At 40.5% G+C, this 24,638-nt stretch overlaps 10 protein-coding genes and 2 non-coding genes across 17 annotated transcripts in view; 7 read left to right on the top strand and 5 right to left on the bottom strand.

Moving 5' to 3' along the window:
• LOC130494586 (uncharacterized) overlaps nucleotides 1-24,638 on the bottom strand; it is a 77,408-nt gene that overhangs the window by 6,998 nt on the left and 45,772 nt on the right. The gene's annotated exons all lie outside the window — the stretch shown is intronic.
• Nucleotides 3,871-5,776, top strand: LOC130496757 (putative UPF0481 protein At3g02645). Its single transcript, XM_056989175.1, has one exon. The coding sequence runs from the start codon at nucleotides 4,052-4,054 to the stop codon at nucleotides 5,639-5,641; it is 1,590 nt and encodes a 529-aa protein (XP_056845155.1). The 5' UTR covers nucleotides 3,871-4,051; the 3' UTR covers nucleotides 5,642-5,776.
• Nucleotides 6,294-8,208, top strand: LOC108811747 (pentatricopeptide repeat-containing protein At3g02650, mitochondrial). Its single transcript, XM_018583835.2, has one exon. The coding sequence runs from the start codon at nucleotides 6,370-6,372 to the stop codon at nucleotides 8,077-8,079; it is 1,710 nt and encodes a 569-aa protein (XP_018439337.1). The 5' UTR covers nucleotides 6,294-6,369; the 3' UTR covers nucleotides 8,080-8,208.
• On the bottom strand, nucleotides 8,229-10,462 carry LOC108811748 (tyrosine--tRNA ligase, chloroplastic/mitochondrial). Of its 4 annotated transcripts, none has more exons than XM_018583836.2 (2): nucleotides 10,330-10,462; nucleotides 8,229-9,892 (listed from the first exon to the last, which is right to left on the bottom strand). In XM_018583836.2, exon 2 carries the CDS (start codon nucleotides 9,838-9,840, stop codon nucleotides 8,311-8,313), a length of 1,530 nt encoding a protein of 509 aa, XP_018439338.2. In that variant the 5' UTR covers nucleotides 9,841-9,892; nucleotides 10,330-10,462; the 3' UTR covers nucleotides 8,229-8,310. The 4 variants fall into 4 exon arrangements, with proteins under 4 accessions (XP_018439338.2, XP_018439339.2, XP_056845157.1 ...); XM_018583837.2 differs by lacking the exon at nucleotides 10,330-10,462 and adding an exon at nucleotides 10,285-10,303; XM_056989177.1 differs by lacking the exon at nucleotides 10,330-10,462 and adding an exon at nucleotides 10,176-10,193.
• LOC108811750 (WAT1-related protein At3g02690, chloroplastic) lies at nucleotides 10,499-12,461 on the top strand. Its single transcript, XM_018583838.2, has 7 exons — nucleotides 10,499-11,162; nucleotides 11,252-11,299; nucleotides 11,379-11,501; nucleotides 11,578-11,727; nucleotides 11,798-11,969; nucleotides 12,056-12,116; nucleotides 12,197-12,461. The coding sequence occupies exons 1-7, from the start codon at nucleotides 10,563-10,565 to the stop codon at nucleotides 12,300-12,302; spliced, it is 1,260 nt and encodes a 419-aa protein (XP_018439340.1). The 5' UTR covers nucleotides 10,499-10,562; the 3' UTR covers nucleotides 12,303-12,461.
• On the bottom strand, nucleotides 12,313-13,990 carry LOC108811751 (protein LEAD-SENSITIVE 1). The gene is made up of 2 exons (XM_018583839.2): nucleotides 13,769-13,990; nucleotides 12,313-13,152 (listed from the first exon to the last, which is right to left on the bottom strand). The coding sequence occupies exons 1-2, from the start codon at nucleotides 13,860-13,862 to the stop codon at nucleotides 12,488-12,490; spliced, it is 759 nt and encodes a 252-aa protein (XP_018439341.1). The 5' UTR covers nucleotides 13,863-13,990; the 3' UTR covers nucleotides 12,313-12,487.
• Nucleotides 14,139-16,930, top strand: LOC108813672 (uncharacterized). The gene is made up of 8 exons (XM_018586300.2): nucleotides 14,139-15,265; nucleotides 15,363-15,447; nucleotides 15,553-15,649; nucleotides 15,824-15,887; nucleotides 15,968-16,024; nucleotides 16,197-16,234; nucleotides 16,324-16,405; nucleotides 16,660-16,930. The coding sequence occupies exons 1-8, from the start codon at nucleotides 14,174-14,176 to the stop codon at nucleotides 16,747-16,749; spliced, it is 1,605 nt and encodes a 534-aa protein (XP_018441802.1). The 5' UTR covers nucleotides 14,139-14,173; the 3' UTR covers nucleotides 16,750-16,930.
• TRNAS-AGA (transfer RNA serine (anticodon AGA)) lies at nucleotides 17,050-17,131 on the top strand. The gene has a single exon. It is a non-coding gene; the product is annotated as a tRNA-Ser (tRNA).
• TRNAS-AGA (transfer RNA serine (anticodon AGA)) lies at nucleotides 17,198-17,279 on the top strand. Its single transcript has one exon. It is a non-coding gene; the product is annotated as a tRNA-Ser (tRNA).
• On the bottom strand, nucleotides 17,440-18,458 carry LOC108807241 (thioredoxin F-type, chloroplastic). Its single transcript, XM_018579502.2, has 3 exons — nucleotides 18,081-18,458; nucleotides 17,825-17,924; nucleotides 17,440-17,719 (listed from the first exon to the last, which is right to left on the bottom strand). The coding sequence occupies exons 1-3, from the start codon at nucleotides 18,380-18,382 to the stop codon at nucleotides 17,573-17,575; spliced, it is 549 nt and encodes a 182-aa protein (XP_018435004.1). The 5' UTR covers nucleotides 18,383-18,458; the 3' UTR covers nucleotides 17,440-17,572.
• Nucleotides 18,761-21,376, top strand: LOC108812392 (aspartic proteinase 39). 2 transcript variants are annotated; one of them, XM_018584645.2, is made up of 10 exons: nucleotides 18,761-19,113; nucleotides 19,461-19,590; nucleotides 19,680-19,791; nucleotides 19,888-20,158; nucleotides 20,232-20,370; nucleotides 20,463-20,533; nucleotides 20,620-20,716; nucleotides 20,793-20,862; nucleotides 20,959-21,030; nucleotides 21,117-21,376. In XM_018584645.2, exons 1-10 carry the CDS (start codon nucleotides 18,971-18,973, stop codon nucleotides 21,245-21,247), a joined length of 1,236 nt encoding a protein of 411 aa, XP_018440147.1. In that variant the 5' UTR covers nucleotides 18,761-18,970; the 3' UTR covers nucleotides 21,248-21,376. The 2 variants fall into 2 exon arrangements, with proteins under 2 accessions (XP_018440147.1, XP_018440146.1); XM_018584644.2 differs by having other exon boundaries at nucleotides 19,882-20,158.
• LOC108812391 (probable protein phosphatase 2C 33) lies at nucleotides 21,420-24,430 on the bottom strand. Of its 2 annotated transcripts, none has more exons than XM_056989179.1 (8): nucleotides 24,107-24,430; nucleotides 23,705-24,015; nucleotides 23,570-23,595; nucleotides 23,114-23,469; nucleotides 22,657-23,043; nucleotides 22,455-22,572; nucleotides 22,137-22,360; nucleotides 21,420-22,051 (listed from the first exon to the last, which is right to left on the bottom strand). In XM_056989179.1, the coding sequence occupies exons 4-8, from the start codon at nucleotides 23,372-23,374 to the stop codon at nucleotides 21,611-21,613; spliced, it is 1,431 nt and encodes a 476-aa protein (XP_056845159.1). In that variant the 5' UTR covers nucleotides 23,375-23,469; nucleotides 23,570-23,595; nucleotides 23,705-24,015; nucleotides 24,107-24,430; the 3' UTR covers nucleotides 21,420-21,610. The 2 variants fall into 2 exon arrangements, with proteins under 2 accessions (XP_056845159.1, XP_056845158.1); XM_056989178.1 differs by having other exon boundaries at nucleotides 23,570-24,015; nucleotides 24,107-24,161; nucleotides 24,311-24,396.

Here is a 24,638-nt window from a genome sequence, read left to right as displayed (position 1 = left end):
CAACCCGACCCGAACCGTACCCTATACCCGATAGGGTAATTTTCTACCCGAATCAAACTACTCCCAAACCCCATTACCATTAATAAACTATACACTCCCGATGCAAAACTGTCGATCTCTCTACTTTTCTAAATTTTTCCACTCCCCTAGAAATCAATTCAATCGAAGAGTTTTTCGATTTATCAACATATAAACCCGAAATCAAAAGTTATCAAACTGGAATCTCATCATAATCAATTTCTCCATCTCCACCGAAAATCCCTAACCCTACCCTCTTCTTCATCAGCGACAGCATTGTCCACAAATCAAACTAGGGTAAGTCTCGATTTTGTTTATGGTTTTTGTTTTAAGCTTTTAATCCGAGTTGGATTCTTGTTTATGGTATTGGTTTAATCCGATTTTGTGTTCTTCTGATCTTGATCTTCCTCTGATGTTTGATTCTTCATTCTTGTTTCTCTTATAGTCTTGTGTTCTGTTTTTTATCAAGTAGATAATGACATTGTTGACTTGTTGTTTTGTCTTGTAACCCGAGTAACCGAGTTTCATTATTGTTTATGTTTATGGTTTTGTAACCCGAGTTTGATTCTTATTTTGTCTATAATGCAGATGGCGTCTTGTGATGATCCAGAAAAAGATAAATCAGCAGATGAAGCTGAGACTCCAATCTCTCGTAACAAAGGGAAACGAAAGAAGCCAGAAGACTGCAGTGGCTCAAGGACAGAAAAGAAGAGGACGTCAGAGGTGTGGGAGCACTTTACTAGAAAGAGAGAAGACAATGACAGAGCCATCTGCAACTATTGTGGGAAAGAGATGGCGTGTGCAACAAAATCAGGAACAACAAGCTTGAAGAAACATGTGAATCTTGCGTGCAAGGCTTACCAAGCATGGCTGTCTATAAACAAAGACAATAAGCAACGTGCTTTGGATGTCGGAGAAGATGGTAACATCCGAGTGTGCAGAGTATCTGAATCTGTCTTCAGACACGCGACAAATGAGATGATGGTTGTGGGAGAGTTGCCTTTATGTTGGGTGGAGAGCGTAGCTTGGAGGAACTTCTGCAACCAGACTAAGCTGTATGTGCCTCATTCTAGAAGAACAGCAACCCGAGATATTGTTGAGACTTTTGTGCAAAAGAAAGAGGCAATGAAGAAGATCTTGAAGGAGAACAATCAACGGCTGTCACTGACGACTGATATATGGAATGCTCCTCATACCGGTGCCAGTTACATGGTCATTACGGCACATTTTATAGATAAGTCGTGGCAGTTGAGAAAGCTCATCATTGGATTCAAGAATGTGTATGATCACAAAGGATCAACAATATCTAAGGTACTTATCTCTTGCTCATTGTAGTCTTGTTTCTGTTTTTTAACTGAATTTATTTGATCTCTTGTAGTCTTGTTTCTGTTTTTTATTTAGTAACCCGAGTTTGATTCTTGTTTTTTTTTCTGGATTATAAGGTACTTCTTGATTGCTTAAAGGAATGGGATATCAAAAGGGTGTATGGCATAACCGTAGATAATGCCACAGCTAATACTTCTGCATTGAGAAGGTTTGCTGAAGCTTTTATTGAGAAAAATGGCGCTGATGCATTGGTTCTAGATGGGAAGTTTCTGCATTTTAGGTGTTCTACTCACATCCTCAACCTGATTGTTAAAGAAGGTTTGCTGGAGATAGAGAGCAGTGTCAATGCCATTCGTAATGCCATCTATTTTGTGAGGTCTTCAACTCAGAGGCAGAGTTCTTTTGAGCGACATGTAGAGTCAGGAAGACTTCAGAGAGGAAGCTTACCTTTGGATGTGAGAACAAGGTGGAATGCGACTTATTTGATGCTAGAGCAAGCACTAAAGTTCAAGGTTGCTTTTGAGAAGATGGAAGCTGAGGACAAGCCCTACAACGGCTACTTCAATGAGATTGTGGATGGGAAAAAACGAGTTGGACCACCAAGTAAAGAGGATTGGGAAGCTGTGGATAGGTTAGTCCAGTTCTTAATTATTTTCTACAAAGCTACATTGGTTCTGTCCGCATCGAATCATGTTACTGCGCATAAGTTGTATCATGCAATCGTCACAGTGACAAAGAACATCACTGCTTTAAGCATCACTCCTGGTCCTGATGAGACTCTACGGTCTAAGGCATGAAACATGTTAGAGAAACTTGCCAAGTATTGGAATCCATTTGGATTGAATCCTGAGAAGATGAATATGCTTGTCATTGTTGCAAGTGTTCTTGACCCAACGAAGAAGATGAAGGTGACACAAAAGTTATTTGAGAAGCTTTATGGAGAAGGCTCGATTCAGGCTACTCGTTTGAAAGAGGCAGTCGAGGAGCTGCTGAAGAATTTATTTGATCACTACAACAGTCCCAGTAGTGGCAGTGCCGGTGAATCTCAAGTACCAGCTTCTCAGTCTCATGGACCGTCTTCTCAATCAGCTTCTCAGTCGCAGGATCAGTTAGGAGAGGAAGTTTCTCAGCGGACAGTTCTTGGTAACGGCCTTACTTATGAGAGCATGAATGACATCTACAAAGAGCTTGTAGATATGCGGTTATTTTTTTTTTTGGGATTCATCAGAATAAATTCAGTTCCAGTAATTATTATTATTCATAAAATAATTTTGTAATTCTTCTATGATGTATGCATATTTTTTAAAGTCACCCTTTAATTCCAAAATATTAGTGGTTCACTACTTATTACAAACTGTGGACAACCTTACGTAGTTCAATAACTAAAAATTATATCATTTGAAAACAATAATATTGATACTTTACATTAATAAATATTATGTCCACTATAAAAATTAATAGAAATGAACTGTGGTTTAATTAAGATAATATAATACAATTTAGATTCTGATCAACATTTCAAAGAGTGAGTATATTAATAAATATTATGTTCACTATAAAAATTAATGGAAATGAATTGTGGTTTAATTAAGATAATATAATACAATTTAGATTCTGATCAACATTTCAACTATTAGTGCAATGTGTTGGTTTATTATTCCCTACTGTTTTTAGAAGGAACAAATGAATCTATAAATCATTTTGAGTAAAATAGAAATTCAGGAAAGTCCGATTGTATAAATACATTTGCGTCAATAAAAATGAAACGGTATTGCGCCTCTAAGGTATTCCCTGAACTGAGTTCAGACCTTAATGGATATGTTAGTCATGGTTTTAGTTGGGTCAAGTAACATATTGACTATTACAAGCTGCTGGTGCCATTGAAGTCATCATTATATCTTCTTCTTCCAATTTCATAAAGTTACTGTCACCGACATTATTGGATGGCTATTACTTACCATCACACATCTTCTTTGTAGTGTATCATTTTACTTCAATAAACTCAAACATACACCCAAGAAAAGAAAAAGGAACTCCAACCAAGAAATAACCAAAGAATATAACATTTGGTTTTCCTAAAACCAAAAGAGGTGCAATTTGATTTGAGAACATGTCCAATTCATTGTTATTTTTGTTTCTGCAATAACATTAGGCAAATTCATTTCCATCCATTGCTATTTTATTATAAATTAAATTTTATTATAAAAACATCTTCACCGATGACGTACCAGTCTCAAGACCACCAACGTTCATTTGAATATGTTATGTTTTTTATACGAAACATTATAGATAAAGTTATGTTTCTTGTTTGAGTTAGTTGAACACCATAAAATGGTGTTTTGAGTGTTCTTAGTGAGTGATAATGTCTGGTTACCAAGAATAAGACATTTTAAGCGTATGGTGATTTATATTTTTGATTCTCTTTTTGTTGTACCATCAGTACTAAATAATGTTATCTCATAAGCAAAAGAATGGTTTGTCATTTAAACCTCTTGTTCAAGTAACAACCAAACAGAAGTGACCGTTACAGTACCACAACAAAGTTGAAACTTAAGAGAGCTTTTAATACTATTGAAGAAACAGAGTAAAAGTCTTAGATGAAACCATAACTGCAAAAACAGAGAGCAAACTGTTTCATCTTTTTCTTATGTTACTCTCAGATTAAAAGAAGAAGTAAGACTCGATTCAAGTTGTAAACTTTAAGATCATGTTTCCTAAAAAGCCAACCGATTCATCTACCACACATCAACATAGCTTTGACGAGGCTCGATGGGTCAACAACGTCAGAAAATCTCTGGACGCAGAGCTCGAAGAACAACACCCTCTCGAACAAGTCACAGTCAGCATTTTCACCGTCCCTAAAGCACTAATGTGTAGCACCCACCGAGACTCATACACACCTCAGCGAGTTTCCATCGGACCTTACCACTGTCTCAAACCAGAGCTTCACGAAACAGAGCGGTACAAACTAGCGATCGCCAAGAAATTTCGAAACCAATCTAAATCTTTCATGTTCCACTACCTCGTCGAGAAGCTACACTCCATGGAGGCCAAGATCCGAGCTTGCTATCATAAGCATATCAACCTGAACGAGGAGACTCTGCTGTGGATAATGGCGATAGACTCGTCGTTCCTGATCGAGTTTCTTAAGGTTTATTACAGTTTCGGAAAGGTGGAGACTTTGATTAACAGAGCCGGTCACAACGAGATTCTCAGAGATATAATGATGATCGAGAATCAAATCCCGTTGTTCGTTTTGAGGAAAACGCTTGAAGTTCAGCTCGAGTCGACGGAAGCAGCTGCTGATGATCTGTTGCTCTCTATTCTCACGGGACTATGCAGAGATCTCTCTCCTCTCGTTATCAAATTTGAAGACGATCAGATTTTGAAGGCTAGGTTTCGTGAGTTTAATCATATCTTAGACTTCTTGTATCAGATGATCGTTCCGAGAATCCAAGAAGAAGAGGAAGAAGAAGAAGAAGAAAACAGAGCAGGTAACAATGGCGAAAAGAGAGGATGTAAGTTTCTGAGAGAGACGAAGCTTCAGTTCAAAAGGGTCTTCGCGTCTAGACCTGCGGATATCATCTTGAGACTTCCATGGAGAGTCGTATCAAATCTCCCTGGCTTCATCGCTCTGAGTTATCTCTTCACCAGGCAAGAAAACGAAGCAACAGCAACAACTGTCTCTGTTTTCGACATGGAAAAGCCTCCTCTAGTCGAAGAACTCACGATCCCATCAGTCTCCGAACTCCACAAAGCCGGAGTTAAGTTCAAACCAACACAAAACGGTAACGTTTCGACGGTATCATTCGATTCAAACACTGGTCACTTTCACCTCCCTGTGATAAACCTAGACATCAACACGGACACGGTTCTTCGAAACCTCGTTGCTTACGAAGCTTCTAACACTTCGGGAGGACCATTAGTGTTCACTCGTTACACCGAGCTGATAAACGGGATCATCGATTCGGACGAAGACGTTAGGTTGCTTAGAGAGCAAGGCGTTCTCGTGAGCCGTCTCAAGAGTGACGAAGAAGCTGCTGAGATGTGGAACGGTATGAGCAAGTCTGTGAGGCTGACCAAGGTTGGGTTCTTGGATAAGACTATTGAGGATGTGAACCGGTACTATACCGGACGGTGGATGGTTAAGATTGGAAGATTTGTTGACGTTTATGTTTATGGTTCGTGGAAGATTTTGGCATTTTTGGGGGCGGTTTTGTTGTTGATTCTGGTTTCGTTGCAAGTGCTCTCGTTGGTGTTTGGCTCCTTGAGGCTGTTTGGATTGAGAACCGGTTAGGCATAACTGCATTTGGCCATGCTGTGATTTGGATTTGATATGGTTTACTGTGATTCTCTTTTGGTTTGGGTACATTTAATTAGGGCTGGGATTTTGAACCGAATCGAACTCGCCAATCCGAATCAATATGTTTTTGGTTAATTTGGTTAGGAGTTTGGTTCAATTCGATAAATTTTCTGAAAAAAAATCTGTTTTCTGGTTCTGTTTGGCAATTATTTATTTTAATTCTTTAAACAAAAAAAAATATTATAACTAAATCATGCCAAAGTTTTGAGTTAACCTAAATAACAAAATTTCAAATCAAAACGATCAAATTTAATCAAATTTATTCAAAATTTTAACAAATCTATCTAAAATGTAAATGAAATTAAAAACTTTGTTAAGACTTTAAAACCGAAGTAATTAAATATCGAACCGAACCAAAAAAAATTGGATTATTTTGGTAAAACTAGTGTTGAATTAAACAAACTGAAAACCTAAAACTAAATTATCCGAACTATCCAAACATGTCTATGTCTAACGATGTGAGAAACTGAAACCAGCATGGTTTTGTAGTGTGCTTCCCTTTGTTATTTTTCTATTTGCAACTAAGGTCCTCTGTTTTTAAAATTAATCCAAGTTATCTCCTCAGATAAACTAATGCTAAAAAATCGAAATCGAGAGAGTAGGGTTTTTGGGTTTAGAATCAGAAACTGCAGCTGAAGCATAGTCTCCGAGAGAAAGCAGAAATGTTGAGATCCGTTTTGAGGAGATCGCAAAACCTCGCCTTTGCTCGATTCTCCACGAAGAACACCAATGTTCCATCGCTAGCATCCATTTCCATATTCTCATCGTCTGGAAATGCTTCTCCCAGAAGCCTCAGGTTCTTCTCCACGAGCCCTGCCGATGAGAACCCAATCTCGTCACCTTCAGAGCATACCCACGAAGAATCTAACGTTTCCGGTTTAGGGTTTTCCGAAAGTGTCGACCTTGATGTGAATGGTACCATGTCTGGTGTCGGTGAAGATGGAGAGTCTGAGATTGCTACAGTCGAAGCTTCTGGAGATGGGTCCGTTGTAGCTGAGGAGGTGAGCCAATTCGACGAGGAAAAGTTCGAATCTTTGCTGTCTTTGTTACGGAGCGATGAGGAGTCTTTGGAGTTTGGTCTGAAGGCGCTTGATCTCGATTTAAACTCGGATCTTGTGGCCAGAGTGTTTGAATCTACAGGGATTAAAGGTAAGAACTTGATTAGGTTTCTGAAGTGGGCAACTAAGAAAGAAGAGGTTACTGTCACCACATCGCTTCTAGAGTCTCTCCTTGTAGTAATCTCTGGTGATAATAGACGTAGGTTGGATGCTTACGCTTTGTGGGATTTGGTTAAAGAGATTAGTGAGAATGAGAATAGTCTTGTTTTGAATCTGGAGATAATGAATGATCTCATAGCCTTGTTTGGTAAGCTTGGCAAGTCCAAAGCCGCGTTTGATGTGTTTAGTAAAACCGAAGAGCTTGGCTTTACTCCTAACGCCAAGACTTATTATGTGACGTTGGAGGCGCTTTGTAAGAGGTCTTTTATGGAGTGGGCATGCGTTGTGTGCGAGAAGATGCTCAAGAGTGGTGTGTTACCAGAGGGAGACCAGATCGGTAGCATCATAACTTGGTTTTGTAAAGAAGGGAAGGCTGAAGAGGCTTATTCGGTTTACGAACTGGCCAAGGGGAAAGAGAAGTCCCCGCCGTCTAGATCTGTTGCTACTCTGATAAGTGCACTGAGCAAGAATGATGGGACTGTTGGGTTTGCTCAGGAGCTGTTGAGTGATTTGTCTGGAGAAGCTAGGCGACAGGGAATCAAACCGTTTTCTGATGTGATCCAGAGTTTGTGCAGGATGAAGAACGTTAAAGACGCTAAAAGTTTGGTTCTGGATATGATCTCTAAAGGGCCTGCTCCTGGGAATGCGGTTTTTAATCTGATCGTCCACGCCGCTTCGAGAAGTGGAGATCTCGACGAAGCCAAAGAGGTTCTGAAGTTGATGGAGAGCAGAGGTTTGAAACCGGACGTGTACACTTACACCGTCATCATCAGCGGGTATGCTAAAGGAGGGCTGATGAACGAAGCTCAGGAGATACTAGCGGAAGCTAAAAAGAAACATGAGAGGCTTAGTCCCGTGACGTATCACTCGCTCATCCGAGGCTACTGCAAGATTGAAGAGTATGACAAAGCTCTTAAGCTTTTGAACGAGATGGAGAGTTTCGGTGTGAAGCCTAGTGAGGATGAATATAGTAAGCTGATACAGTCGTTCTGCCTCAAAGCGTTGGATTGGGAGAAAGCAGAGATGCTGTTTGAGGAGATGAAGCAGAAGGGCTTGCACCTCAATGCTATTACTCAGGGGTTGATAAGAGCCGTTAAAGAGATGCAAACTGAAGGCAAGGCGACCGAAGATGTTAATCTACTTGCTGCTGCATAGAACTCAGATTTGATATTTTCCCATTTGTTCTATCAAAATCTGGAATAGCTTTTGAAGATGTTTTCTCTTGGTTTGAAACTCCAGACAATGCCTTGTTTTTTCTCCAATAAGCTTTTATGGTGTGCAATAGATGATTTTTCATCATAAAGTAGTTTCAAAATCATAAACTTATTAATGATTCAGTGCCAATGCATAACAAAATAATATAGTTTTTTTATAAAAAGAAAAAAATCAGGAAATTCTGATGACCACTTTGTTCTTTTTGCCTGAAGAGAGAACAAGACCTTTCCCTTCAACAATATCATCTTCTTCAACTCTCTTATTCTCATCATCAACTCTCTCATTGTTCATATAAACCCCACCTTGCTTCAACGTTCTCCTTGCTGCAGACTTGCTCTCAAACAACCCTGCAGAAACCAACACATCAACAATGGAAACACCGGAGACTCTATCAATAGGCAGTGAGCAAGTTGGTATATCCTCTGCAATTCTCTCGATCAAGTTCCAGTCAAGCTTTATATCAGCCCCTGGTCTTAAAGCCTCGGTTGCCTTGATTGCTTCCTTCAAACCATCTTCACCATGTACAAACCGTGTTACTTCTTCAGCCAGTTTCATTTGCGCGGTGTTAGGGACATAACCAGGCTTCCTCATCTCATCTTCCACCATCTTTATCTCATCCAAACTCAGGAAAGTTAGCGTTTTCAAGAAGCGTATCACATCAACGTCTGGAACTGAGAAGAAGTACTGATAGAACTTATAAGGTGACAACATGGAAGGAGATAGCCAGATGGCTCCATCTTCAGACTTCCCGAACTTAGTCCCATCGTTTTTCAGCAGGAGAGGAAACGTTAGCCCGTAAGAAGCTTCTTCGGTCTGGAGAATCTTACGTATCAGATCAGTTCCAGCTGTTATGTTACCCCACTGATCACTCCCACCTATCTGAACATTAACCCCTTCCTTGTCGAACAAGTGAACGAAGTCATAGCCTTGCAGTAACTGATAGCTGAACTCAGTGTAGCTCATACCTTGCTCAGATTCTAATCTCTTCTTCACGCTCTCCTTCGCCATCATTGGTCCAACTCTCGCAAACCGACCAACGTTTTTCAGAAAGTCGAGCATCGTCATATCTTTCCACCAGTCATAGTTATTAAAAATCACGTAAGAGCTACCAGAAGAACTCGGATTGCCACCGCTCAGAATCTTGACGATGATGTTTTTAATCCCGGCAATGTTCTTCTCCAGTGTATTGGCATCAAGCTCAGGTCTCTCAAGGCTTTTACCAGATGGGTCACCGACCCTTCCAGTGGCACCACCGATCAAACCAACGGCTTGGTGTCCACATCTCTGGAACCAAGAAAGCACAATGATACCAAGCAGGTTACCCAAGTGTAAACTCTCAGCCGTTTGATCAAACCCGCAGTAGACCTTTAGAGGAGCTACGTTGGGATCAGAACAAGCAGACCTGAGATTCTCGCTGGTGACTGACTCCAGTAGCCCTCTTTCTTGGAGTATATCGACTACATTAGGGCGAGAAACAGCTTGAACTTCTGCCTCAAGAGTTGAACACTTAACAGGCGAGAAGAGAGGAGTTGTAGAAGTGGAGAAAAGGTGATGAACTTGGAGCCTTCTGAAGAAAGTAGTGGAGGAGGATTTCTCAGGAAAACTGAGTAAAGAAGCCACACGTAAGGGAGATAAGAAGGTTTTCGAACAAATAGGGATGAGACTCCTTGAAGCAAGCGTCATTCCTGTTGCATATGCCATAGGTTTATCATATGATGAGACCTTTCTTGAATACACGAGCTGTTACCTAAAACTGAAAATTAAATAGAAACACCATCAGCTCAAAAAAAAAAATGGTGAATTACTAATCTCTATGCAAGTAAATGCACAAGTTGATTTGTTAGGAAAAAAAGTTAAGCTGCAAAACAAAAAAGTTCTGAGGCAGTCAATTTGACGAACACCTTATGGGCATTGACAATAATACAGTCCCACATTACTCCATGGAAACACTATCGTTCAATCTCAAAAACTGTAAAAATTTCAAAGGAATCCCAAAAAATTACACCAAGAACTATAAAGGAATCATTGCATCTCACACAGTAATATGCATTCCAAGAACAGAGCCAAAGAAACTACTTGGGAGAGGAACAAACAAATTAATACATACAGTTCCCAACTTTCAGAAAAGACTACAAAATAACACACCTAAAATGGATAAAGAATCAAACTTTGAGAAGAAAGAGAGCTTACTGGTTTTGTAGCTCTGGGAATGGATTTTGCTTTTGCCCCACACAGACCAAATGCTTTGATAAACCGAATAATCTCCTGTCTAAATTCAGACATACTAAACCGGTCGGCTTTTTTTTAATAAAAATTCGATATTTTGTTTTTCTCAAAAACATGTGGCCGTTACTTCTCCGTTAAACTCGAAAAGGTACAAACTTTTATCCTCTCTTCTTCTTCTTCTAAACACAAGCTTACAAATGGAGTGGCCATGGTCGGCCATCGCTTCTCCTTCATCTTCTCGTTGCTTCTCTCCATCTCTCACCTATTGCTTGTCTCTTACTACACGAACAAGTTTGAATTGTGCAAACGCTTCGATTAAACCTTTGCGACAGAGCAGATTCGACTACTCGAAGCACAATCTGATCACCAAACGTCGATTCCATGGAGATTCCATCGTTAGGAGAAGCACAACAAGCAACAAAAACGCAGAGGAGACTGGGACATCTTCACCTCCGTCTTTAGATTGCGTGGGAATGGGATCAGACGTGGAGTGCGTCTACAACGGAGAAGAAGAAGACAACGAGGAGAGGAGCTCAGGTATCTTGAGCGGAGGAGACGGATCGTTTCTCGAGTGGACGGTTCTGATCTCTCCCTTCTTTTTCTGGGGGACGGCGATGGTGGCGATGAAGGAAGTGTTGCCGATAACCGGTCCTTTCTTCGTCGCTGCTTTCCGGTTAATTCCCGCCGGTTTGCTGCTTGTTGCGTTTGCGCTTTACAGAGGGAGGCCTTTGCCTAAGGGGTTCGATGCTTGGCTCTCTATTGCTCTCTTTGCTCTTGTCGACGCTACTTGTTTCCAGGTGGTTTGACTATTTTGACCTGAGCTCCTGTGTGAGTTTAAAGTTGATGAAGAAGTATTTGTCTGAATGTAATGTTGATGGTGGTTCAGGGCTTTCTTGCTCAAGGATTACAGAGGACTTCTGCTGGTTTAGGAAGTGTAAGGAATCTCTCTCTCTTTGCTACCTTGTACTTTTGTCCTGAGATGGACAAAAGTTTGAGACTTTCTTTTGGTGTAGGTTATAATTGATTCTCAGCCACTGACTGTAGCTGTATTAGCATCTTTCTTGTTTGGTGAGTCCATTGGAGTAGTGAGAGCTGGAGGTTTGGTTCTTGGTGTTGCTGGACTTTTGCTTCTTGAGGTATTATAACACAGTCTTTCTTAGCCAAGACTGTTCTTGCAAGTTGAGGATTAAGTCTGATTTACTAGTACTACAGCTTCCATCAGTTACCTCAGATGGTAATAGCTTTTCTTTGTGGGGAAGTGGAGAGTGGTGGATGCTTCTTGCAGCTCAGAGCATGGCTATTGGCACCGTGATGGTTCGATGGGTCTCAAAATACTCTGATCCTATCATGGCAACCGGCTGGGTAATGATGCTTTATCCTTCCTTCCTCCTTACAGGAACTAAACTAAACATGCCTCAAATTTCATCTGCAGCATATGGTTATCGGTGGCCTTCCTCTTCTTGCTATATCCGTTATAAACAATGACCCAGTTTTCAACGGCAGTCTTCAAGAACTATCCACAAATGATATCATAGCACTTCTCTACACATCTATATTTGGCAGTGCGGTTAGCTACGGTGTTTACTTCTACAGCGCTACTAAAGGTTCTGTTTTGCCTGTCTTCTCTTGATAGTATCACTGCTCTATGTTTCAGGTTTCTGATGCTTTTTGTGATGCCTCTGTTTTGCAGGAAGCTTGACTAAACTCAGCTCACTCACCTTCTTGACACCAATGTTTGCATCGATCTTTGGGTAAGGCCACATGGTTCTTTCTTATCACAAGTTTCTCTAGTCTTTTGGTTCGTTTTCTGATACGTTCGGTTCTGAAACAGGTATCTATACCTTGATGAGACTTTCTCTTCACTGCAACTGGTTGGAGCAGCCGTCACTTTGGTCGCTATATACTTGGTCAACTTTCCAGAAGGCAACGATCGATAAACACACTCAGTTTTCAAAGCTTCTTATGAATGTTAAAACATTACATTTGTATATATATAATAAAGTGAATAATCATAGGCCAGTGTTAAACCTTAAGTCAACGTTTTATATTAACATTAGAAATGACGTTTGCACAAGTCGATAAAACATGAAGCACCAGTTGTCTTGTCTGCGTAATTTTCCCGTTAACTTGTCTTATCGTCCTCCGGTTTAGTTTCCATTCCAGCCATATCATCCATATCAGCAACAAGTCTCTCCACAGGCACCTTGCTCACATCCCACCGCATGCCAACGTCTGAAACCAAACGACTAGCGCAGTACATGCCATATCCAGCCACAGCCAAACTACCAAACCCCGCTACAAACCTGAGTGGTGAAGAGAGCACAACGCTGGCAGCTGCAACAATCGAAGCCGCTTGACCGCTCCTTCCCACGTCAGTGTTCGCCACCAGCAACCCCGTTTTGCAGTAGATGGCGAAATCCTCACAGTTGTTCTTGAAAACATTGTAGACACCGAAACCGTTTCGCAGGAGGAAGTTCGCACGGTGGATGACTTCTTCCGGAGGATCGGAAGCTCCTATCGTGCATGTGCCGCCTCGAGGCTTGGCGAGAAAGATAGCAGGAGAGACGCTGTACTCGAAGACGTAGAGATCGCCTCCGGCGAGGAAGCAGTCGAGACAGGAAGAGATTACACCACCAACCTTGGTTTTATCACCACAGTTAGGACATGGGGTGTCTCCATGATTAGGGGCTGAGCTAACAATGAGCTTGTCCAAGAAAGTCCCGGTTCCAGTCTCTTGACCATCCCCACGAGTGAAATGGTTGACTTGTCCTTCTCCCACATAGATTCCTGCAAATCACACACAATACGGTCAGAAAATGTATTACATCACAAAGAATAAAAGATCTTATTAGGCTAAAAGACACACTTTTATCTATAATCGTAATGATTCGAAGGAGAAGTTCAAAAAACTTATTCCTCTTTATCTACAATAGAGCATGAGCAAATTAACCTCAAACGTATTCCTCTTAACACACTAGGATTCACAGTAGCAGCTTTCTCTAATCACAATGCCAAGCTCTCAGGCCTATTCCATCTAAATAAACACAGCTAAACGGACTCCAAATCATAGCTCGTGGGAATCTACAGAGGATTGAGAGCCTCATCGAGTCTAAAACAACAACACTATAGAGACAAGTTAGCTCTCAAATATTATATCACATTCCCTTAAAAACGATCACTTTAAGCCCTCAAAACAAACAGTTGTTAACATCCATATCAATGAATCGAAGCAGAAAAGATGATCACATAACTATTCTTCTCCCCCAAATTCGAAATTTTGGCGAATCTCATCAGTTAAAGCTAGAATCGATACGGTTACAAATTGAATCATCTAGCATCACCGTGAATGTAAGTACATTGTACGCATCTGTAACGAAAGAGAGAGAGAGATGGATGGTAGTACCGTGATGAGCGTAGACATAGGCCTGACGCCACGAATAGATGTGATCGCCTGGCTTCACTTCATCTCTGGAGATCTTGTTGGAGAGAAACCCCATCTTTCCCCAAAACCTCCCCGCCGACGAACAGAGAATCAGAACCTACTTAGGGATTACGCGACGGCGGAGACGGAGAGAGAGACAAAGCGATCGATTCTTTTTTGCTTCGAGTGTAGGCTTCTCTCTCTCCCCATTAAATCTGAAGTTTTCAAAATTATATACATCGTTGGGCCTCAACTATTCTTTTCGAACACGACACCGTTTCTGAATAATGTAGATGGGCTTTTATAGCCCAAATTACAAAGCCCATAACTCCACTCTCTTCAAAATCGAAAAATCTTGTTCTAGATTTTTCACTTTAGTAGTAAGCCATGGAAGTCTCAAACCACGGCAGGAAACGGAAAGCGATCGACGCCGGCAACAACTCTCCTACGGCGTCATATCGAACCTCAGACGGATACGAACCCAACGCCGTAGATCTCTCCCTCCTCGAAGAGCTCGAGAAATCCTCCCACCACCAAGTCGAAGCCGTCGATCTCAAAACCCTAAAAAAGCTCGTCCTCTCCTTCGAGCGGCGCCTCAGGGACAACATCGCCGCCCGCCTCAAGCACGTCGAGAATCCCGAGAAGTTCGCCGACTCGGAGGTCGACCTCCACGACGAGCTCCAGAAGCTCAAAATCCTCGCCGGAGCCCCGGAGCTCTACCCGGAGCTCGTCGCCTCCAACACGATCCCCTCCATCGTGAACCTCCTCTCACACGAGAACGCGGACATCGCGAACGACGTCGTCCAGCTTCTCCAGGATCTGACCGACGAAGACGCCTTGGAGGATAACGACGAGCCTGCGCGCGTGCTGGTCGACGCGCTGGTGGAGAACAACGTCCTCGAGCTCTTGGTTCAGAACATGAACCGGTTATCGGAGGCGGATCCGGACGAAGCGGCAGCTGTATACGCCACCTTGACGGTTATCGAGAATCTCGTGGAGGTTAAGCCGGCCGTAGCCGAGACTGTGTGCGAGCGAACGAAGCTGTTGCGGTGGCTCGTTCTGAAGATCAAGGTTAGGGACTTCGAAGGGATCAAGCAGTACGCGTCCGAGATTCTTGCGATTCTGCTGCAGAATAGCACGGCGAATCAGAAACGGTTAGGGCAGATGAACGGTGTGGATGCTGTGCTTGAAGGCGTGGCGATGTATAAGTCGAAGGATCCTAAGACTCCTGATGAGGAGGAGATGTTGGAGAATCTGTTTGATTCCCTTTGCTGTCTCTTGATGCCGTTGGAGAATAAGGAGAGGTTTGTGAACGCGGAGGGTGTGGAGCTGATGATCATTATAATGAAGCAGAAGAAGTTTGCTTATGGTTCCGCGATTCGGGCGCTTGACTTCGCCATGACTAACTATCCGCCGGCTTGTGAGAGGTTTGTGGATGTTATGGGGTTGAAGACAGCGTTTGCTGCCTTCATGGGTAAGGCAAGTCTCTTTTCAATCCAGTTTCTTTTGTTTTCTGAGCGTTTTTCTTTTTACAGTCTCTCGAGTGGGGTTAATGGTGTTTTTTGTAAATGCTTAGATTCCGCTAAACAAGAGGATTAAGAGGGAGCGGTATAAGGAGGAGTTAGAGGAGCGGGTTATTTCGCTAGTTGCGTCATTATTTGGTAAGTAGACAAGTTACATTTTCATTGTAAAGATAAGGTGTTCTCCTCCTTTCATGTTCTTAATGCTAGTCTTTGGTTTCTTGGTGGTTAATTTTTATCATTCAGCTGGGATTTTAAGGGGTTCTAGAAGAGACCGTTTGTTGAGCAAGTTCGTTGAGAATGAATATGAGAAGATTGACCGCCTTATGGAACTATACATTAGGTAAGATAAGTGTTCTGTTTATCTTCAGTTACACCATTGAAAGAGCCCACATTCCTCTGTTATAGCTTTGTTATATATCTGGTGGAAATGCATCTGATGAGATAGTACATATCTTCTTAAGTGCAATTACCATTTATTAGTATAATCTCATGGTTGTGTCGTTGTACATGGCAGATACTCTGATAGGGTTAGATCAGAGGCTGAGAGGTTAGACCAACTTGAGCTTGATGACCTTGAGGTAATTCACTTTCTCTTCAATATATTTTAGTTATTTCATTCTGAGCTTGAATCTCTTGATGAACTGAGTTCACTTTCCAGTTGGATGAAGATGAAAAATATAACCGGAAACTAGAATCAGGCCTCTACAGTCTTCAGGTTTGGCTAAGTTTGGTTTATGTATCATCTGCGGCATCCAAATGTGCATCATATGTGTATTGGGCTTCATGACACACTTAAACATGCCTCTACTGTTTAAAAAAAAAACATTTTAGATCTTTGTTTATCTCTTTATTCTTAACCCTGAGTAATGTCAACTTTGAAATTGCAGCTTATTGCTGTCATTCTGGGCCATATTTGGTGCTCTGAGTAAGTACTGCCTGTTAAAACGCTCTTAAAATGCTTTCCTAATCTTAGTTTCAGGCATACTAATCTGTAAATGTTTCCATCTTATGTAGGCATTCTGGAATGAGAGCGCGGATCGAGCTGCTGTTGAAGCAACAAAAGCTAAGTAAAAACGACGTCAAGGAGATACTTCAGGTTCTCTATTCTACTGGATCACCTTAAAGTAGTCTCTAATTATGATTTTTTTTTTTTCACTTCATGTGGAGAAAATGATTCACTGAAACCCAACACGGATTAGCTACTAATAGATGTTGACATGGCGTATGAACTCAAACCATTGTTGTGAAAATAAATGTGGCGTTTTCAAACCATCTTGTTTTACATGTACGCGCAGCTCTTTATCTTTCCTTGTTGATCGCTCTTGCTAACATAAGAAAGCCTTTTCACAGGAATATCATGACAATATTGGAGATGTTGAAGGAGCAGAGGAGAAGGAACGAGGACAGGCGAGAATTCAGTTGTTCATATCTGCAATGTGATGTTAGAGGAAGAAAGATGATGGGGAAAATTCCAAATAGCTTCTCCAATCAGCCAGATTCTTATTAGACTTCTGTTTTTTTTTTTATCTCAAGAGGATTTGACTCGAGTACAAAAAGCAGATTGTTCGGTCACAGATTGCACGACTGTTTTGGAGGTTTTAGTGTATTTGCAATCGTTCAATCCAACATTTTTCGTTTGACTGAGAATCATTCATCTAGGCAGCTTTCTTTCATGTTTACAAAGGGATGTTGTCAGTGTCAAAGTGTGTTTTAAGTAGCTAAATTAGCAAGCACACAAGAGTGGACGTGCCGGAGTGGTTATCGGGCATGACTAGAAATCATGTGGGCTCTGCCCGCGCAGGTTCGAATCCTGCCGTTCACGTTTTGCATTTTTGTTTAATTACTTATGTTGTAGAGATTTAAGTACGTACCAAAGGAAAAGACAAGAGTGGACGTGCCGGAGTGGTTATCGGGCATGACTAGAAATCATGTGGGCTTTGCCCGCGCAGGTTCGAATCCTGCCGTTCACGTTTTTTTTGTTTTTATTTTTCACATACATACGGAATCCGAGTCGTTTGCAAAACGGGGAGTTGATGACTTGATATAGAGAGACACAGTTAAACGTCGGAGACTGCACAGCTTATGTAACTGTTGGACCTTCCTTTTTTTCTCTGCATTCTTATGTACAGCTTATGGAATATATTGATTACCATACTTCTTGAAAACATTTACAGATACAAAAGCAGAGTCATCATATAAAAACACCCAGAGAGTTTGTTACATTGATACAACAAATTACAGTAAAGACATGGGGGATTGGTTTTCATCCCGAAGAACTAGCAGACCTTGCTGTTTCAATTGCTGCAACTAGATCATCATATTTGGCACCCGTAACTTCCTTCACCACTTGGTTATCCTTTAATATTTTAAAAGTTGGAACCACTCTTATTCCTAGCTCCTTTGCCAATGGCTGCACCAAAAAACAAGAGTTTCAGAGTTAATTATAGATAAATAACAAAAACAAGACCAACACTGGTGTGGAGAAATGAGATCTTAAAGGAGGCAGAAGACAAACCCTGTTTTCAGGGTTGCAGTCAAGCTTAAGAAACACAACGTCCTCATATTTCTCAGATAAAGCTTTGTATTTAGGAGCAATCACTTTACATGGACCACACCTGCATTAGAATATATATCTCTTTAGTTGAACCAACAACAAGAAGATTACGAACATCAAAACTAAAAGCATTCATAGATGGACTCAACAATCAACTGAGCTCTAGCTACTTAAAGAACCATACAGAAGCAGAGATGGTATAATTAATTTAACATACCATTGAGTGTACATGTCAAGTACCACAATCTTTTCACCAGCGGCTTTAACGATGGGCCAGAAGGTATCCTTATCCACTTCCGTCACTTGACCAACACTAACATTCACAGTCTCTAAGCTACACCTCACCACAGAGGAGTCTCCCCTTCTCACAAAATCCAGTGAGCAGAAACCAATCCTCGTCGTCGTCGCCGTCGCCACGCCGGAGTAAGGGATACGACACTGCTTTTTCGCAGCTCCAAATCCACCGGTTGTCGGAGATAAAGCCGCAGGAGATGGAGCTAGACGGAGAGACAGAGGCATTGTTGAGTTCGGCGAAAGAGTGTCGGAACGATGAAATTGATCAGCTTGTGTGTGTGTGTGCGGTCTTCAACTCGAGTCAGCTAAATTAATTTATTTAATGGATTTGTATGTCTGAGAAGACGATAGTAGCCTCAAGCTTCTCCGGATGAACAAGAATATTCGGGGGCATTTATGTCAGTTTATCGCTTTCGTGATAAATAAACGGGAGGTGTAGATTCTCCGAGGGAATTACGATGGATATATTTATGCTTTTCTGGTAAATGACCATTCTATCCCCCAAATATTGAAATCGAAGAAATGAGATTGAATATTTTTTATTTTGAAAACTCTTTTTTTCCATATAAGAATCAATTATTTATAAAGCTTAACATAGAAAATAACTATTTCAGACAAAAAATACAAAGAACACCGAGTAAATTCTCCGCGTGAGACCCATTCAATAACTGGAAGTTTTCACTGATTATCAGACAGTATATTTTCTAATTTAGGGAAAAAAAAGTAGTTTTCAGGCGGAGACAGTGGTCTTTGTTGGAGATTTTGCTGACGGCGGCACTCGTGACATTATCGCTGCAGTTGTCGGCGGCAGCGATGGAGAATTTGGTTTTTGAAGTTCGAAGCAAGTTCGGCGCGCGGGAAAATAGAAAAGGATCTTGGAGCTCTCAAAGCTCACGACGCTCGTCGTCACTCAAGTCCATTGATCTCCCTCTCGGCGGCGATAGCTGGCCTACTGGGTACTAATCTCCATTACTTAAAAGCTCTTCTTCCTTATTGTGTGAAATAAAGTTTGGGAATTTAAACTAAAAGACGAGTTTTACTTTTTTTTTCCTAAAAATATGGAATCTGGAAGAAAAAAAACTCTTTCGATCTTTTGAGAGATTCTCCACTGTTTTGTAAGGTCACTGATTCATTCATGACTCTTTGGTTTCTTGACTTCAAACCATTATTAATTTTATGATATGATCTTACTTGTATCTGTTATCGTTAGATGTTGTTGACTCTTTGTTCTTGGTTTGGTTTCTTATATTACAGTCTAATACTTTTTACTTTGCTTAAAAAAATAACTCTTATTATATTTCAGTTTATACTTTGCTAAAATCGGACTCGGAACTCCATCAAGAGACTTTTTTTATGTCCCTATCGATACAGGAAGTGATCTCTTATGGGTGAATTGTGCCGGATGCATCAGATGTCCTAGCAAAAGTGATCTGGTAAGACCATTTATCCCCTCCCCCTTCCTCAAAAGAAGAGACGTTTAAGTTGCATTTGTGTTTTAAATGGTTTCATTATTTTTTTTCAGATGAAGCTAACACAGTATGATTCAGATGCTTCCTCCACTGCACGGCCTGTTTCTTGTGATGACAGCTTTTGCTCTTCCTACTTTAGCCAAACATCTAAGTGTGATCACTCAGGTTCCAGTACTTGCAAATATGCTATTCGATAAGGAGATGAAAGCTCCACTAGTGGATACTTAGTGAGAGATGTTATGCGTCTGGATCTAGTTACAGGAACCGGTTCTACCAATGGAACTATTATCTTCGGATGCGGGTCTATACAGACTGGTGGTCTCGAAGAGTCCGTATCGGCAGTTGATGGGATAATGGGATTTGGAAAGTCGAACTCATCGTTTATATCTCAGCTAGCTTCACAAGGGAAGGTGAAAAGGTCTTTTGCACATTGCTTGGATAACAAGAATAATGGAGGTGGTGGTGGTATATTCGCCATTGGAGAAGTCGTGTCACCAAAAGTGAAGAAGACTACTCCCATGCTCCCTAAATCGTAAGAGATTAATTCATTTTATTTTCCCGGTTTCTTGAGTACTTAAACAACACTGCCTGTGAACCTTTTACAGAGGTCATTATAGTGTTAGCCTCACCTCAGTCGAAGTTGGTGACTCAGTATTACAACTTTCTTCGGGAGAGGTCATTGTTGACAGTGGTACCACTTTGGTTTATCTTCCTGCCTCTGTTTACATGTCCTTGATGAATGAGGTCAAATACAAACACTGTCTTTTTTTTTTTTGTAATCTCTGTCTTTAGTTTTACTGTAAAGTTCTTAAACATTTTTGTCTTTCCTTGGTTAGATCTTGGCTACGCATCCAGAGCTTTTCTATAGGGTTGAAGATTCGTTTACTTGTTTCCATTATACCGACAAGTAAAGAATCTTTGCTTTTGTCCGTCTTCTAAGTGTTTCCTTATTCACATTCCTTGTTTGAAAATAATGAAATATTTTACTGACAGAATTTACAGATTAGACCGGTTCCCACCTGTCACATTCCAGTTCGACAAATCTGCTTCCTTGACGGTGTATCCTCGGGATTATCTACTCCAATTTGAAGTACCTCTTGTTCTTGTTCTTACACTTGAGATCTTGTTTTTATTATTTTTGTTCTCTGACATTAAACCGACGCTAGGGAGATAAATGGTGTTTTGGCTGGCAAAGCAGTGAGAATATATATGGAGGAATCTTGTGGATTCTTGGAGGTACATCTCTCTCTCTCTGTTCCAAAAAAATGTCTTTACACAAACAAATAGTCAAAACAGAAAATGAAGAATTTTTGATGTGTGTTCGCTGCGCAGATATGGCGCTTTCTAACAAGTTAGTTGTCTACGACATAGAAAACCAAGTCATGGGATGGACCAATCACAACTGTAAGCATATCTTTTTTTGTTAAAATTTTATGAGATTTTGTAGCTTTAGTTAGGTTATGTAACTGTTGAAGAATCAAATAACTCAGGCTCAGGAGGAATACAAGTGAAGGATGAAGAAAGTGGAGCAAACTACACAGTCGGTGCTAACAATCTCTCATGGTCCTCTTCTTTAGTTACAGTTGTTTCTCTCCTAGTTCATTTCCTCTTTACCCATTGATTTAGCCAACAAACATATCCTAGGTAAGACTTGCTTTGTAGTTTCAGAAAAAAAAAACTTTTGGTCAAAGACAAGTTTGGTATCACAGACACAAGCCATTATTATTGCATTATGTGTGTGTTTTCACTCTTCTTTACTTTTGACATCAACAAGAACTAAAGACATAAAAAAAAGGACAAAACTGACAAAAGTATTTAAGTAGTTCCAAAAAAAAAACAATGAATCTCTAACAGATTAAGAAAAAAAACAAAGAATAAGAGATCAAATGTAGAAAGGTGGGGAAAAAAACACAGAACCTCTCCTGAGTGATTTATTTTGATGATCATGTTCTTGTCACACTTCAAACTCTTCTTTACTCTTTTTTCACTTTCCAGGCACAAATCTTGGTAAGTTCAAAAGAGTATTCACTCTTGCAACACCTTCTAGTGCAGAGTACTCTGTTCCATGCTCTGTATCCTCTTCTTTAATCAGCTTCTCAGCTTCGCTTTCGTCGAGAGCAATCTCTTTCCCTGTGGTCCTGACAGTACTCGAACGTCCTAGACCGCTTGGACCTACTGATCCATCATCATCAATCTCATCTTCATCATCTTCAAGTTTGGAGAAGGAAGAAGCTGTGGATATGCCGTTTGAGTCGTTGGAGTTTAGATACAAGCAGACCGCAGCACAGTCATCGACTTTGGAGGTCGGGTATTTGTGTCTCCAGGCTCTAACCGCGGTCTCAACTAAAGCTTTTGCTGCAGAGGAACGAGATGGTGCTGAAGCCACAATCTTCACTACCTCTTCGTTTGAGAGCACATCCCAAATCTATTTACACAAACATAACATTAGAACATGTGAGCCAACAAAGTGTGTATGTTTGAGAGAGAGAGAGAGAGACAAAAAAGATTACCCCATCTGTAGCCAACACTATAAACTCATCTTTGTCAGTTAACCGGCGAAACGAAACCTCAGGGACAGAGATTAGACCAAAGTCTTTAAGGCAAAAGTCTCCGAAAGCACGTGCCATTGCAAGTCCAGGTGAGTCACAGTTTGGTAGCCAGACTCTACAAACTTCAGGCTCATCTCTAAGCGCAAACACACGTCCACGGCACTTCTTTATCCTCTCTTCCTCAGCTGCAGAAAATCAAATTGATTAGCAATTAATTAGCCACAACTTGGATAATTAGATCCATCAATCATCATAAGGACTTTGTTTATCTATTCAAACCTGGTAGATTTGGTTTGAGATCCACAGTTAGTTGAACAGCAACAAGACCATTCTCATCGTCTCTTGTGCCCAACACAGCTCTTGAGTCTCCAACGTTTCCAACAACGAGATACTCACCCTACAATATTTGCATAGAAACATATAATAAAGACACCTCAAGTAACATCTTTAAACACACATTAAGCCGAGACAAAGACAATACCTGTTTGATCAAAGTCACAGCAGTTGTACCACTGCAGAAACAGTCAACGCTTCCATGGAACTTAAGTTCTCTGTCCATAACTTTAAAAGCCTTGAGAAACGCCTCTCTCAGAGTTTGAAACAGTTCAGATTCCGTGTTCTCTGGTGGCCTAGGTTCTTCCTCAGCAGATACAAAAGAAGCTGAAGCATCTTCAGAGTTGTTTATGTTGCTTGCACTATTAGCAGTGGTGATGGGCTTTAGAGGATCTTCAACAGGTACTTTAGCTTCCCAATAAGCACTTAGTTTGAGAGGAAGATTGTCTCTGACTCTCCTTGCAACCATATGACCAAAAGGACCATGCCCATCAAACACTCCACAGAAGATTGTATCTGTCCTTGAACCAAAACTCTGCAACAACATATGAACCTATAAGAACCAACCATAACAAAGAGAATAAGAGAGAAACAAGAAGACTAACCTCCCAAACAACCATGGCATCTTGATTAGGGCCTTTCTTGCCTTGTTGAGTGAAGATAGAAGCAACCTCACTTGATCCATTCAAGTACATCCGACCGGGAACTCGGTGCAGAGGATCATCATCTCTCCTCGAATTAAAGGAGGAGTTTCTGGAGGAACCAAGTCTCTTCTTGGAGTTTTTTCTTTTCCTGACACCAAAGCCAGGAGAGCAAGGAGAGCCCGGTCTAGGACTCATGCTCTCAGCAGATAAACAGGACCCCATTCTCAGGGCCCTGATTATATTGAAAAGGCACTCCAGACCAACTGCTTTGTACAATCACCACAAGTGGCAGCAATGATGATGATTCAGAGATCTCTCTGTAAGAATAAAAGAAATGAAAACCTTATTTTTTTAAGATCCTGATAATCAACACAAAGAGCAAATGATGATTCAGTCAGGAAGGAAGAAGAAACAAACCTTTTTATATTAGTTCCAGCTACTTTCTGCAAGAACACATATAGGCAATAACAAAATAAATAAAAAAAAAACCAAAATTGAATGAATTGAAGAAAGAAACAAATTTGAATAAAAAGGAAGCCTTTCAAAGCTGACCAAAGGAAAGGCAAAAGGTATGACTTCTGGGTTGAGTCTTCAAAGACAGAAAGAAAAACACGTTTTCTTCTTACAAATAAAAATATAATTCAACCACAAAAAGGTTTAAAAGAGGAAAAAGGAGGAAGAGAGAGATCTATGTAGATTTTTATTTCTATTGTTTCTATTGGCAACCACACACACACACAAGAAAAGAGATTTTTTGTTTATTTATTCATCAGAAGAACCCATCACAAAACAGTGATTGAGAAAGAGACTACAAACACGAGAATCATCATCAAACCCCCTTTCTCTCTCATTTCTGCTTTGGTCTGCAACCAATCAAATCATAAAGAAAAAAATTACTGAGAAAAATTAACACTTTTTACAACGAATCGAACTAGAGCTGAAAAAGACACTCACCAGCAGAGAAATCAATCAAAAAAGTAAGTAGGAGGAACACAGAATCAGATTCAATCTGGGAAATTATAACAATCTTTTTTTTAGATAAAAAGAAAAAGAGCAGAGGAAGATTATGTTGGCGCGTAGAGAGAAACAGAAGAATAGGTAACTGAGAGAGAAATATGGATTTTTTTTATAAAAGAAAAGAGAAAGAAACGCAACTACCAGCTACAAACTCGTTCTTTCTTCTTCTTCTTCCACTTTCTACTTTTGTTTTTAAAGCGAGAAAGAGAGGAAAGAAACAGAGCAATAGAGATTATTGATTTTTTTTTTAAACATTTTGTCTATTTTTTTTCCATAGAGTTTGGTTTTAATATAAATATTTTTTCTTTACTAAAAAAAATATTTTTTTTTCAGGCTTTCCTACACGGCAATAAAAGAATATCCATCAAATCATGAATAGGTATATAATAAGGTCTCTCAATTAGTCAATCATCACATATGAAAGTGAGAGATTATCAGATTTAATCCATTTAACTTCAAAATATGGACT

This window comes from Raphanus sativus, chromosome 6, assembly GCF_000801105.2.
Source record: "Raphanus sativus cultivar WK10039 chromosome 6, ASM80110v3, whole genome shotgun sequence".
Classification (NCBI taxonomy): domain Eukaryota; kingdom Viridiplantae; phylum Streptophyta; class Magnoliopsida; order Brassicales; family Brassicaceae; genus Raphanus; species Raphanus sativus.
Note: the sequence above shows the minus strand (reverse complement) of the source record. Positions and strands in the feature narration are given on the sequence as shown.

Bases quoted from the DNA above. Each gene is read 5' to 3' on its own strand.
- LOC130496757 (XM_056989175.1), top strand. From the start codon at position 4,052: ATGTTTCCTAAAAAGCCAACCGATTCATCTACCACACATCAACATAGC.
- LOC108811747 (XM_018583835.2), top strand. From the start codon at position 6,370: ATGTTGAGATCCGTTTTGAGGAGATCGCAAAACCTCGCCTTTGCTCGA.
- LOC108811748 (XM_018583836.2), bottom strand. From the start codon at position 9,840: ATGGCATATGCAACAGGAATGACGCTTGCTTCAAGGAGTCTCATCCCT.
- LOC108811750 (XM_018583838.2), top strand. From the start codon at position 10,563: ATGGAGTGGCCATGGTCGGCCATCGCTTCTCCTTCATCTTCTCGTTGC. The intron at 11,728-11,797 runs GTAATGATGCTT...TTTCATCTGCAG, and splicing joins CTATCATGGCAACCGGCTGG to CATATGGTTATCGGTGGCCT. The intron at 11,970-12,055 runs GTTCTGTTTTGC...TCTGTTTTGCAG, and splicing joins CTTCTACAGCGCTACTAAAG to GAAGCTTGACTAAACTCAGC.
- LOC108811751 (XM_018583839.2), bottom strand. From the start codon at position 13,862: ATGGGGTTTCTCTCCAACAAGATCTCCAGAGATGAAGTGAAGCCAGGC. The intron at 13,153-13,768 runs GTACTACCATCC...TGTGATTTGCAG, and splicing joins CTATGTCTACGCTCATCACG to GAATCTATGTGGGAGAAGGA.
- LOC108813672 (XM_018586300.2), top strand. From the start codon at position 14,174: ATGGAAGTCTCAAACCACGGCAGGAAACGGAAAGCGATCGACGCCGGC. The intron at 15,266-15,362 runs GCAAGTCTCTTT...GTAAATGCTTAG, and splicing joins TTGCTGCCTTCATGGGTAAG to ATTCCGCTAAACAAGAGGAT. The intron at 16,406-16,659 runs GTTCTCTATTCT...GCCTTTTCACAG, and splicing joins ACGTCAAGGAGATACTTCAG to GAATATCATGACAATATTGG.
- LOC108807241 (XM_018579502.2), bottom strand. From the start codon at position 18,382: ATGCCTCTGTCTCTCCGTCTAGCTCCATCTCCTGCGGCTTTATCTCCG. The intron at 17,925-18,080 runs GTATGTTAAATT...ATTCTAATGCAG, and splicing joins CTTGACATGTACACTCAATG to GTGTGGTCCATGTAAAGTGA. The intron at 17,720-17,824 runs GTTTGTCTTCTG...TTTTTGGTGCAG, and splicing joins ACTGCAACCCTGAAAACAGG to CCATTGGCAAAGGAGCTAGG.
- LOC108812392 (XM_018584644.2), top strand. From the start codon at position 18,971: ATGGAGAATTTGGTTTTTGAAGTTCGAAGCAAGTTCGGCGCGCGGGAA. The intron at 19,792-19,881 runs GTTCCAGTACTT...GTCTGGATCTAG, and splicing joins ATCTAAGTGTGATCACTCAG to TTACAGGAACCGGTTCTACC. The intron at 20,159-20,231 runs GTAAGAGATTAA...AACCTTTTACAG, and splicing joins ACTCCCATGCTCCCTAAATC to AGGTCATTATAGTGTTAGCC.
- LOC108812391 (XM_056989179.1), bottom strand. From the start codon at position 23,374: ATGGGGTCCTGTTTATCTGCTGAGAGCATGAGTCCTAGACCGGGCTCT. The intron at 22,573-22,656 runs GTATTGTCTTTG...CAAATATTGTAG, and splicing joins CTGTGACTTTGATCAAACAG to GGTGAGTATCTCGTTGTTGG. The intron at 22,052-22,136 runs GTAATCTTTTTT...TTGTGTAAATAG, and splicing joins TAGTGTTGGCTACAGATGGG to ATTTGGGATGTGCTCTCAAA.